This window comes from Dreissena polymorpha, chromosome 4, assembly GCF_020536995.1.
Source record: "Dreissena polymorpha isolate Duluth1 chromosome 4, UMN_Dpol_1.0, whole genome shotgun sequence".
NCBI lineage: Eukaryota > Metazoa > Mollusca > Bivalvia > Myida > Dreissenidae > Dreissena > Dreissena polymorpha.
The window spans coordinates 38,886,699-38,901,324 of NC_068358.1; the positions used below are offsets into that span (position 1 = coordinate 38,886,699).

The following is a 14,626-nucleotide window of genomic DNA, read 5'->3' on the forward strand; positions in this document are numbered from 1 at the left end:
GAATGATTTTAACTATATTGGGGTCGTTTTTAATTATACTGGGAGTTTCACATTGAATCAGGAACACATAACGGGTAAAGCATTAAAGGCAATGAATATTTTATTGTCTAAATGTAATGACTACGATTTAAAGCCGAAGATACTTTGTCAATTATTTGACGCATTTGTTGGTTCCATTTTAAATTATGATTCGGCAGTCTAGGGCTATACTACATCTAAGGAACTTGAAAGAATCCATTTGAAATTTTGCAAACGATTATTAAAGGTAAAACTTAACACATGTAATGCATGTGTTTATGGTGAGCTGGGTAGATATCCCATGTATATAAGAATCAGAATCAGACTCAGAATCGTTTATTCAGACTTAAGCATTACAAGCTCATCGTCATTAACAATCGTATACAATAAAAGCATGAAGTAAATAGAAACAAAAATATACTCATTTCGAAGAAAGATCAATTTACAATATAAGGAGTAAACATGTTAATGTGTTTTCGTGAGAATGTTATAACATAATTTCAAACGTAGTTTAATAATTGCAGCACTAATTGTATTATTCTGCAACAAGTTGCACTAGTGAAAATAATTATTGTTTAAATCTTCATATGGAAGTTATTACTCGTTTTTTGTATGCATTTAAACCTTTGAGTCTGTTAACAAGGAAAAATACATTAATATGAATTCGTATGATGGGCATATATAACCGCATAATCCAACTTTGTATTTGAATGTTATTTTTCATTCGTTGTTAAATGAAATTTATACTTATCGGATAGAAATGCTGATAACTTTAAAGCTGTTTGTAATGAAAAGCATATGTCGAAGCGTGTTATGCTTACTTGTAGTTAAGTAATGTATTAGTGTTAATAATAGTTCTTTCCCCTTTGTTGACCACCTATACGAAAAACGAAACTATAGTTGGTCTATAGGGATATTGCTCCTTAGTAAATATTAAAATAGTATCAGTTAGAGGGCATTTTTAGTTTTAAAAGTAAAATCTCCTTCTATATATACTAGTCAATTTAATTTAAATTGTATCATACCCCAGCGTCGACCATCTATGCGAAAAAAGAAATATAGATGATCTAGGAGTATGTATGCGACAAAATTACTTTCGTAGCGGTTACACAAAACTTTAAATATTTGATAAACAAATAAAAATACAAACAGCACACAAACATACACAAACATGATACAGGGGTATGTATGTGGCAAGATTACTTTCGTAACAATTATGCAATACATTAAGTATTTGAAAAATAAATAACAGGAAAAGCAGCACAAACAATACACAAACATGATCCAAGGGTTTGTATGCGTCAAACTTACTTTCATACCAATTATACAATACATTAAATATTTGAAAAGCAAATAAAAACATATACAGCAAAAAGCATACATAAACCTGAATATTCAAAACGATTTGGATGTATGAAAGCTTTGAGTGATGTGTAAATCACCGATTTTATAATTAAACTGTAGATATTAACGTTTCTCTTAGTTGGAAAGCTTTTTGGCAGTATGTTGCTAGCTTTTTTAAAGTAGTTTTATTTTCGCTTTGCATAAGTAGAACATATTTAAGCATACTCGTGTGAGCATAAAAATATTTTGAAATATATTCTTTCCGAATATGGATATATATGGGGCACTTTAGGACAAAATGAAACTCGTCTTCTATATCATTTAGGTTACAGAGGGTGCATTTTCTATCTTGTCTAGGCACATTATTATGACGACCGATTTCAATATTTAATTTGTGGGATGATAAATATAATTTGGCCAATACATTTCTGTATTTTGGATTTTCCAACTGGCTAATATATGCTGACCTTTCAAAATTAAGTTTTATTTCTCTATATACATCTAGAGACGTTGAGTTTTCTATTCCTGATCGCCAATCGCTAATATAGATATCGCGAAGTCGGACTCTTAGCTTTGGGATGAATGTTTCTATTTTAACAGAGTTCGGATACATCCATATTTCATGTAAGCCCGAGGATTGAAGTATCAGACGAACTTTTGATGCCCAGTTTGAACGATCATTGTTAGCATTTATGTTATTTGATTGTTCGTTTAAAACGGTATTTAAAATACAATTTTCTTGTTTGACTGTGTGTATCTTTAAAAAGTATTTAACAATTCTAATGTATCTTTCGATATACAGTGGAAATCTACCCAGTTCGCTATACAATGCAAGAGTATTTGTAGAGCGTTTTACATTAAGGACCCATTTACAAAACTTTTTGTGTACTCTTTCTAAAGTTTCACCTTGATCGTAACCCCAAACTTCCGAGCAGTAATTTAATACTGATAGGACATACGCGTCAAATAGGTTAAACATTATATTTATTGGTACTTTGTTATTCTAAATTAAAGACATAAGCGCATGTAAAGATCGCAATCCTTTCCCCGCAAGTGTTTTCATTGCTAGAGCGAATGACCCGCCGCTGGTAAACACAATCCCTAAGTAGTTGAAGGATTTAACAATTTCTACCTCTTGATTATTATAAAACCATTTATCGGTAGCACCTACCCTCCCCCTTTTCGAAAGATCATTACTTTAGTTTTTTCGATGTTTACTGTTAAATTCCATTTTTGACAATATGAATAAAGACCATTGAGAGAATTTTGCAGTCCATCTTTGGATTCAGATACGAGCACTGCGTCGTCAGCGAATAGTAATAAGAAAATAGCGATTTGGTCAATATTTATACCTGCATCTATATTTTCCTGTAAGTGCATCTCAATATCATTTATAAAGAAAGAAAAGCAGATCGGAGAGGTGATCTCCCCCTGGAATAGTCCAATGTTGCTATTGAAAAAATTTGACAATGTTCCTAAATGTTTTACGCAAAGTTTAACTTCACTGTACATAGAACGGAGCAGGGATAATAATTTTCCGTCGATTCTTAAATGTATTAGTTTGTACCACAGTCTATTCCTACCTATGCAGTCATATGCTTTACGATAATCCCCAAAACAGCAATACAATTTTTTCTTATTACATATTTGTCTCTGTATCAGCGAGTTTAAAATAAACACTGGGTCTATACAGCCATAATTGTTTTTAAATCCAAATATAATTATTTGGGTCGGATTGGTCACCTTTTTTATAAATGGGGATAATCATGCCCGAGGCCCAAGCACGGGGAAATGACTTTGAGTCCAGTATGTGATTAAACAATGTGTTAAGCGGGCGGACTATTTGTGGTGCGCATACCTTAAAATATTCATACAGAACTGTAAATCGATGGTGATTTATTAACACCAAGTTTCTTAATTGCTTTTAAAATTTCAGTGTCTGAGATTGGGCTATCTAGGCATTCAAATGTCGATCCAATATCTTGGTCATTATCAAACTGGCTAATAAAGTTTGAATAATCATCATTCGTTTGCGTGTCGCCACCAGACATGAGTGTATTAAAATAGTTTTTAAATTCTTCATTTGAAATATCATCTCCGGTTGCTGATTGTTTTCGCGATTTAAATATTTTCCAAAATTCTTTCGGTGACTTTCGCCTTAGATCATTCATCTTACGACAGCGGGCATTATTATATGAATTTTTTGACTTTCGACATTGATATTTGTAATCTATTGTAATGTATTGTAATGTATTGGTAAATTTTTTAACCGCTTGTTTATATAGGTTATATTTATTTTTGCATTCATCGTCAAACCACTCTTTCGAGTTATTTCCCTCTTGAAAACATGATTTCCGCGTACCACAGGTTCTTTCGAAATATTTTTTACCGTATTTACATAGAAAGTTAGTAAAAATCGACGTTAAACAATTAACATCTCCATTTCCGCTGATTTCAATGTTTAAATCATAGACTAGAGAATCTAAATTAGTTGTTATATCGGTTGTAAACACTTCTTTATATTTGTTATCAAATTTGTAATACTTAGGTTTGTCATTTCCATTGAAGACACACAGTGAACGCTTTTAGTGAGAATGATAGCGGCGCATGATTTGAAAAAGGTTGAAACTCGCCAACGGAAAAATTGTCAAGTAAATCAAAGTTACTTCGATGTGTAATTAAATAGTCCACCACGCTTGTGCCGTTATGGGTCATGCATGTGAAATTACCCCCATCGCCCGGCCACCGCCCATTTACTATCAATTGATTTGTCGCTTTACACATATCGAGTAAACAATCACCAAAGCGATTTGAAGTAGAATCTCGAGAAGAACGAGGCGTGGGAGTATCGACGGTAATTACTTCATCGACACCTATATTCCGATCATATTGAATATAATCCGGTTTACTACCGGTTCTACAATTAAGGTCACCAGCTACAAAAATGTTCCCACGATCGTTGAAAGAAAGAATATCTTGCTCCAGTTGGATGAAAATATCTATATTATACATGTTATGGACAGGGGACGATTCGGGGGCAATATATGTAAAACAAATATATACATTATCATCCATATTAAAAAAGATCTTGTCGAGTTTAACCCAGATAATACAGTCGATTGTGTTTCTGACTAAAGTTACACCCTTTCTAATATTATTTTTAATATAAACAATAAGGCCACCACTTGATCGTTTAGCGCGGCGATTTTGATATTTTCGGAAGGAATGAATAGTGTTAGAGTATCCAATAATATCAATGTTAGAGTTACTGTTAGTCCATGATTCACTAAGGCATATAATATCGTACTCACAGAGAAAGTTAACAAAATCTATAGACTGCTTTTTGTCGGATGAAAGTCCTTCTACGTTCCATGCAAGGCATTTAATAACACTCTCACTTTTGTCCTAACACGGTCCACGGTAGAGTTGTTTGTTAATGTACAGTTTATCCACATTGAGATACGCCTCATTCCCGTCCTTCCGCGCCTGAAGCATTATTGGAACCAGTTGCCTGCGCTTTTCGACGACCTCTTTTGGGTATTGTTCCGAGATCCCAAAGTTTGTTCCCTTTAATTTTATCGCAGCTCGTCGAACATTTTCCCGCACTGGATAGTCGCTGAATTTGGCGACAATCGGTCTTGTCTTGCTGGGATTGAACAGGCCTATACGATGGGCTCTTTGTAACCTGACCTCGCGTTCCTCAATATTAAGTTTTTCTTTAATAAATTTTAACACTTTTTGCTCACAGTTTTCCTCCTTTTCCTCGGGCAAATCATGGAATAAGAGATTGTCCCGCATACTGCGGCATTTGAGATCTTGTATTTCGATTTTTAATTCGTTGACAATGTCTGAGTGTTCTTGGCCGTTTTGTTTATGTGTTTTCATAAAGTTTTCCACGTATTTGTGAGTGTTGTTTATATCTGACATTGTTTGGGTGTCAAATTCACGTTTTTTTTCAAGATCACGCACTTTGATTTGGAGATCGTTGATCGTTTGTTCCATAGTTTGCAAACGGCAGTTTAAACTGTTAACAGTTGTTTGGATGTAATCTAGCGTGGCAAGTTTACAATCCATGCTATCCAGCCTTTTAATGAGCATAGCTATCAGGTCATTATTAACAATACCTGGTGGAGCGGGCGTTGGCTGTCCGTTCATCGTGGCCATCGGGGATACCGCTCCCCATGGCATGTAGGAGGGTTGCGTAGGAGTTTGTTGGGCCAGAAATTGAAGATGCGGCGGCATAAACGTTCCTGTCACAATCGGTGTACCATGGAGTGTTGGGAAGGCTGCAGATGGGATATTTGCAGGTGATGTATTGGTCGCCATTTTATGTACTTTGTCTGGGTGATCATTTGCGGAGTTTGGCGACGCTTCATCCTTAAAGCGTTTTTTCCCTGATTTTCCCATGACCACTGATCAGGTATTGATTGTTCAATTAACACTCGTTCAGTTCACGCACTGTAATCCTATTTACCCTCACAATAATGATAGGCTTATATCAGCAAGTCTTCGGCAATTATTTTTTTGTATAGATGTATGAAGATTTATAATCTCTAGGCTGGGATTCAATTTTGACCTGACATCTGTTCACCAAAACTGACACAGCTATTTATATGAATTAAAACCACGAAAATAGGATACTTTTGCAAAAATCTCTGTAAGTTTCTATTATGTTATTTTTATATTTTATTTTTATTTTTTAAGTTTCACATAGTTTTATTCAGACACATATTTTTCTCATTTCCTGTGGAAGATTAAATCCAGATAATCGAATGAAAACCGGAGATTTATCCTGAAACTTCGAGAGCGAGAATAAAACACGTCTGAACACTTTCAATGCTGTAACATTCATATACATAGATATGTCCGTGTCATTAAATATTGGTTTAAGATATGTAGATCTGAAAATATCATTATTCAAACCATATATAACTTGGCCGTCTCAGATTATCATAAAGGCTGTCATAATTGGATATTTAATGTTTAAAAAATGTTTGATAACAATGGTTTTAGTTATGCATTTGGTGATATAAATACTATTAATATTGAGATTAACTCATTTGTAGAGGAATTTAAAGGCAGAGTTTATGATAACTTTACACAGGACTGGTATAGAACCTTAAATAACATTTCGATGTTAGATGTTTATCGAAATTCTAAAATCAATTTTGAATATGAGTCCTACTTCGACATTTTACAAAGAAGTTTGAGATACTGTTTCACCAGATTAAGATTGTCAGCCCATCCACTACTTATTCAAATTGGTCGTAATGCAAGAGACGTTGCTAGAAATCAGCGTTACTGCTTGTGTTGCAACTCGACTGATATTGAAAATGAATTTCATTTTATTTGCATTTGCCCGGCGTTTAGACACATTAGAAAAAAATACATAAAAACATGTTATTACAAAAGGCCATCTATGAATAAATATTTAAGTTTACTGCAATCGAATAATAAAATAGAACTCATAAAAATATGTCTTTTTGTAAAAGAATCACTTAAAGTTCGAACATCTATTATTAACGCAATAATGCTTTAAATGTTCATCCTCTTTTCACTTTTCATTTTTTCTTTTTTTTCTGTCTTTGTTGTTTTTATATTTAATTTACTTTGTTAGCTTAGTAAATAATTTGTAAATATGTGTAAAACTTTGTACCTATCACAATTGACATTGTACTGTTTCCATAATGTGTTGTTGACGATGTACATTGTACAAGTCAAAATAAACTGTCTGTCTGTCTGTCTTAAAGATTGGTTTGTATTGGCATGTATGCATGTCTATAATTACAAAATCAACAATATTTTTTATTGTAGAAATGAAAAAATAAATACCGTTATGTTTTTTCGGTTGTAAAGAAAAATATCAGTTATTTATAATTGATAATAAAATGTTACATCCAGTGGCACTCACATTGAAAATTACAATTAATGGTCACTGTTTAATAGTAAATAACCTTGCTGTTTTCCGAATTAAAAGCCCATACACACTCATAACCAACGAATATTTCGTACAATATTTCGAAAAAATATAGTGAACACATACAAAATATATGTTCCTAATAGCGATAGCCACCAATTCAACGTTAGATGTGGTCCGTTAACATAGATTTAACACGATAAAAAATACTCTTTTTTCGTTTTTGTGGGACAATATATTCAACACATGTTCATGTACCAAGTTAGCGTTCTTGTGTCGTATGAATAGATATCGTTGCCGAAAATTAAAATGGAATGTATTGTGACACAAAAAAAACACGAGTTTTTTGTATCGCGTTACCATACCACATCTAGAAATTCACATCTTGAAATTTTGGCTATTGCCATGAGGAACATTGATTTTTTATGGGTTTGCTTTATTTTAGGAACTATTTTAGGAAATATTCGTTGATTTTAAGTATTTATGTTACATTAATATAGTATTTCAAACAGATCGTCAACCATGCATGTCACTAGATTTGTGTAGAAGAACTAAATTTTTTTACTAATTTTTAATGCTATAGTTCCCGTCAAATTCTTAATTAAAACACTGGTTAATTAATATAAACAAGGAGCACACAATAAAACGAAATTGTTTTGACTAACGGTATTTCTCGATTTACTGGTAACATATCGATATGGAAAAGGGCCTGTCGTTCGGCCATGTAAGACTATTTAAGTATCAACAAACTTCACTTAAACACATCAACAACCACAAATTATAATTTTAAAAGTCAGCACACGATACCTAAAACAGCCGTTATCTAATATCTATTAAAATATTGCCGTTTCAAAAGTTTTACTTGATTCATAAAAGTCTCCAAACGAAACTTAATGTAAATTCCAAGTGTAACACGCACACTCTATTTTGAAATATATTTAATATAAGGTTTGGGCATGTTTTTTAACATCCAAATTGATATAAGTTCACCGAAAATAAATATATTGTCGATGTGTAATATATAAGGTGAAGCTTAGAATAAAATAACGACGAGACTTGCGGGATATTGAAAATAACAAGATGGCGACTCGACCAGTGGCCTTGCTGATTAGGCATCTTGGCATAACTGTAAAATAGGTACACTGCTTAAATGAAGCACGTGTGTGGATCATACTAAAATGCAAACCTTTTGATATATACAGTAATATAGTAATATGTACCTGTAATAGCTGTAATAAATATTAACCAAATATTTGTACTTTAGCATTTGTAACTGTTATTTATTTCTATTTTAGGGAATTAAGACGAAAAGTCACATGTTCGATCCTCCGTTACACTCACACTCTCTCGATGTTCGCTAAAAGCGCTACGAATAAACAAAGTATTTTCGTTTGAATTCCCTGAGTTACCACGTTATCACATATCAGCTATTATTATATTAAAGTTCACCTGCCGCGATTTTAAAAACCCTTAAAACCCTTTTATTTATTGAATTTAGTGCATATAATAACTATTTCGCACCTCACTTCAATTCAATAACGGTGTTATAAGCGAGAACGAATAGAACAAAGTCGCGCCTTTTCACACATTCCGATGTACTCGCCATTTTCGTTCAAACCGGAAGTTACGTCACTTTTTTCCATTGTTCATGCTCTCCATAACGAACCGGCGTTATATGGCTTCGGATGTATTATCTATCGCAACTTAAGATAGAAAAATTGATGAAAAATGGAAGATGATAGTGATTATGTTGAATTTTCCGTTCAACCGTACATGTATGAGCCAGAATACAGCGACAGTCAATCAGATTTTTCTGATTCTGACTCGGACGGCAAGGACAATTTTGACGATGCTTAAGACGACCATCGTGCTGGGAATAAGAATTTGTAAATATATACTTTTGTTTCAAGCACGTGTCGTGAAAAAAAAACAACAACAATAAAACAATTCTTTGAATGTTATTCTTCATTACAAGCTTGTTGAATATGACTAGGCTGTATGGTTAATAAACATAAATTAGAACGGATACTTGCACTACTTACAATAATACAACTCCCAGCTATTGACCCTTCGGGTCGTTTGGTGTTGCAACTGACACGCTTATTCATGTAAAGATGCCGCCCATAATTTAGGCGGGGCTTTAAACGGAAATATTAGCCACATAAAATATTTTCTGGCATAAATAAACACAAATAGATCGTAAATATACCCATAATGCTCAAATTAAAAAGAACTATCCCCGGAATCCTCGGCGAGATAGATCTCGTGTCTAATCAACCAATCGTAATATACCGACTATCTCCGGAACATCCGTAAGGTAGATTTAATCGTAAATTCCAAACTTCGGCTTTCGGTTTGATAACGTTTCTTGTATAAAGTTTTAGTTTTGAGTACTTCTCACCAAATCACTCGCAAATTGATGTCAGTGATAACAGGTATTGTGTTTGTTACGATGTATTTGGTTGATTGAACTCGATTTCATAGACATACGTCAGACATAATATTTTGACATTCAATTATCGGTTAACAAGAAGAACTCTGCAGAGCTGTACGTATGTACTTATAAAGCTTAGAGCATTCAAGAAGATCAAATACTTGCACCCGTTCTGATTAGGAAGGAATTTTTTTTTTGACATTCGACATACTTTTTTATTTTCAGGTGTACATGCTCATGTTGCACACCATATTGTGTGCAGATTGAGTGCAAATGCTGCACAGAATACCCAGAGCTGATGGAAAAGATGGACGAGGCAGGGGTAAAGTGCATAGCTGAGCACACTGGCTTCAAAGCTAATTGTATCCATCCAGATGTCATTGAAATTTCGTTTTACGAGTTCCTTGATGTACATGGTCCTATCGGTGATGAAGAACCAATACACGAGTAAGTTGTCATTAATTATTAAAAATGGTAATGACACATTGTTTGTAAAGAAAATCCACTGCAGACATTAAATAACACAAGGCTTTTGTGTGAATTTGTCATTTGTATTTCACACTGTAATCATGCTTTGATACAAATAATAAAAATAACATAAAAAAGACAACAATTTTAATCAACATTAAAATACGCGTGTATACAAGTTGAATGAGTTTTTGAACTGTAAACTGAAGTATGAATCTGCTACATCATGATTTCTGGTTGCTTACAAAATGCCAGTTTATTAAGTTTGATCAACATCTGAAATAAATACATTTACAAGCTGATTAAATTGTTCAAAAGTACACTACAATATCAACCTGCTACAACATGATGTGTAGTTGTTTACAAAAACCTTTCTTTTCTGACAAAAGTTGAAAAGTACCTTTGTTTTACTAAACTAACTAATATTGATCATAATGGTATCCTTATACATTTAACTTCAGAGTATACAGATACATTGCATATAGTAGACTGGCTCGTTGGATTTGGCAGCGTCTGAGCAAGAAGGACCGACATACGCTGTGGCAGCCATTCGCCAGAGATTTCCGTCCGGCGCATACACTGGATTCTGCTTCGCTAATTAAATCGCGAACTGTCCCAGGGTCAGCAGTGTTTTTCACACCTTAAACATAACATTTAAGTCTAAGTAGTCGGAAAGGCCATAAATAACCAAAGGCCAACCGTGTCAACAACATTTTTATTTATAATAAGTAGTAAAATATAAATTGAGCAGCGTCATCCTTTTAGAGCCTGTCCAGTGGTGTTAAACAGAAATTTCAGTTTCAAGAGATCATTCTTTGCAAATGGTTGAAATACACACATTGAACCAATAAAACAAAATTATTTAAAAGTATAACATAATCCTGTATTTCATGATTCTTAATCACTGGCTTGTTGATTTAAAACCAAAATGATTATTTTATAAATGCAATAAATCATTCATGTATGCATACCCTTTGCCATGTGCCAAACATCAAACCAGTGGAATATTTTCCATTTCTTCGCGCATAAACTTGCGAACTTAAACGTGTCTGTCGGTCGTAAGATCAGACATCTTGATGTGGTTGGTGGCCAAGTTCCTAAGTCCACGCTTCAACCCTTCCAGTTCCATAGCATTGGAGTTTTTAACATCATTACTCTAATATATATTGTAATTATAGTACATTAATTATTAAGATTTATTTTTTATTTCTTTATACTACAGGTATAAGGTCAAAGAATTAGCCAAAACATTATATCATTTGCATATTGCAGCATTTGTATCAGTGTATTGGAATGTAACAATAAAGAATAATAAAATTATATATCCACTCTAGAGTTGTTGTTGTTGCCACATATAATGCATACCTTGGCTTCAATACATATTCTACTAGTTGACTAGAATGAGTAGGCTCTTTTTTTAAAGACAAACAAGATAGCCAATAAAAAAGAAAGTATAAGTACCTGAACAAGCTGTACATCCAGGACATGGTTCGTCTCAAGATCCATGAGAGTGTACGAGCCGTACTTTACTGTGTGCCCAGGTGAGCAACACCAAGCACCCAGCCATACCGATTTGCCGGTCCGCATCTCGAAAAGTCGTGCTTGTGTCTTTTTCCAGACATTGTCCTCCGCTGGAATATGTAAATCGATTGAAGAGCATGTATGTCCGGTATGATAAAATGGGAACTTTCATAAAACTTAAACAGTTCACAAATTTCCTCAGGCAGACACAACTAAAAAATCTGGCCCCTGCAACTACCAAGTCTATTAGTGGTTCCACATATGTTCGGTGAACTGTCCCATGTTCTCCAATGTCCAGTGCCACATATAGTTATGATTCTCAGCTGGCCTCCTCTGGTCTACTTCTTGGTGATGGTGCATCTGTCGCTGCACACAGAGCACATCAACAGTAGTGGAAGTAGACAGCATTCATACACTATGTACGGCCTGTCAATCTGCTTAATGCAGTCTATCCTGAACAAAAACATTCTAGATTATTAGGGTTAAACTATGTCAATGTAATTAATAAAAATAATTTACAGCTTAGACGTCTTAGACATACAGGTATACACCACAGGTACTTTTATATTGTTATACACTAGTTACTAGGTCTCACTTCATTTTTTCTTTTTACACAGCAGTTGATATAAAGTTGATGTCATATTGACCAGGAATAACTGATGTCAATGAAACACCAATGAAATAAAAAATATAAAATGTAGATAAAATATAACCAATCTCATTCTGTGAATACAAGACAGGAAAAGTAAGATACATTACAATTAGCATTATTAAAAAACAGTGTTATTCTCCAGAAAAAGAATCACGGTTCGTTTATACAATACATGTATGTAATGGGCATGGATGCCCCAACATTGCAGTTTTGCAAGACACCACTCATATATGACATTTGACCTTTAAGTGCACACAACACCTTGCCTAATGATATTTAGCATTTGTACCAAGTTACTTCAAAATCCGTCGGTCAACACATTGCAACCTGATGACTTAGACATGCAAATTCACGCGAACAGATAGGCAAGCATACTGTGTCACTTCTTCAAAGAGATATAAAAATAAACGTATCGTATTGAAAACATTTATTTTCGAATAAGAATAACAACTAAATAATCATTATATGCATACATAATATAGTAAACATACGTTTCAACACTACTCAAGGCAGTTTTCAAAAATACTTACCAAATGTTCTCCTGCATATTCCGCATCCAAATCATCTTCTGGCTCCCAGTCAGGATCAGCGTCAGCGTCATCATCCGTCTCAAGATCTTCAGCATCTGAAGACTCGGACTCAAAACAGGTAGGCTCTGTTCCCACGTCTGTCATCACTGGCATTTACCCAACACTTTTGTTTTTACCCCGTGGTTTAACAGTGAACCCTTTATGTTCAGTTGGCCGAAATACAACCATCTAAAATGATGAACATTTTTCATTTTTCAGATTTTGCAGAAAACAGTGTAAAAAGTTAGAAAGTTGCACCATTTATTGATAAAAAAATATAAAGAACAGGAGATTGCCAAGCAATATGGTCCCCTACCTGTGAAACCATCTAAAATGATGAACATTTTTCATTTTTCAGATTTTGCAGAAAACAGTGTAAAAAGTTAGAAAGTTGCACCATTTATTGATAAAAAAATATAAAGAACAGGAGATTGCCAAGCAATATGGTCCCCTACCTGTGAAACTCCACCATTATCAGATTTTTTTTCTTTTTTTATATATTGTTTTCCATAGCAACTATAATTATTGACGTATGAAAATGACGTGTATAATCTCCATATTGCCATCCATCCATGTTTTAAGTTTAACGAAAAATATGAAGAACTTAAAAAATTATCGCAGGATCCAGAAAAGTGTGACGGACAGACTGACAGACAGACTGACAGACAGACAGACTGACATAGCGCAAACCATAAGTCCCCTTCGGTTTCACCGGTAGGGGAGAATAAAAACCATAACACAAGAAATACCGTAAGGATTTATTCAAGCCAATGTAAATATAGAACTTCCATCACATAACAAATCAGGCTGTTTGGAAATAATTAAACAATATATTTAATAATTGTCATTGTTTGGAAATTGTTTAACAAACTAATCTATAAATTGACATGATTCCAAACCTCAGATGTCTGTGTTAACTGCGAAAGCACATTATCAAAATGTGATTCAGGATCACTGATCCAAACAGGCGACTGTTCACAAATCATTTCTTCAAATACATCAGTCTCTGCCACGCATGATGAATATGGGTCCTACAATAAATTATTGTAATGTAACTTTCCATAGATTCACACAGAATAATGACAGAATGACAAAAAAAATAGGTTTATATTACTTAATATTTGCCGAACTATGCTATTGAACTTTGAAATAATATATTGTAATCATTTTCCTTCTAGTGGTAGTGGGGGTAGTCTGATAAGTCCCCTACTTGGATTTTGAAAGGGCAAGGTGCTAATTTGTAAAAGAGCTCTACATCGCACACAGCCATTTTATATCTCTTGCAGGTTTAAATATAGCATGTGTTACATTATGATTATTATGCAAATATTTCTATTTACATGAATGTAAATTTAAAACACTGTTTCTATAATAAATAAAACTAGTTTCAGTGTGAACATTTAAATTAATTTATTGATAAATAAAACGTCCTTCAAATCACATGATAAAATCAAAACAAGAGCATGGTGTAGGTCCAAGCGGGCAGAGTCAGATCTTGGTGGGACTTGGAACTACAACCCGTGGTTAGCTAAGCTGGAGCACTGGTCTGATAGTAATACATTTTATGATTGTTAGCTGATTTAATTAGGCTACGGCTTAATCTCTTATCTGAAACCATACCTGCCATAAGCATGTGTCTCTTGTGATATATCCACAGATAATGCACATTTGAACAACCAAATGTCTATAAACTCCATGGCACT

At 33.9% G+C, this 14,626-nt stretch overlaps 1 protein-coding gene across 1 annotated transcript; it reads right to left on the reverse strand.

The window, feature by feature from the left end:
* Positions 1-4,767: 4,767 nt before the first annotated feature.
* On the reverse strand, positions 4,768-5,688 carry LOC127878357 (uncharacterized). The gene has a single exon (XM_052424886.1). The coding sequence runs from the start codon at positions 5,686-5,688 to the stop codon at positions 4,768-4,770; it is 921 nt and encodes a 306-aa protein (XP_052280846.1).
* Positions 5,689-14,626: the final 8,938 nt, after the last annotated feature.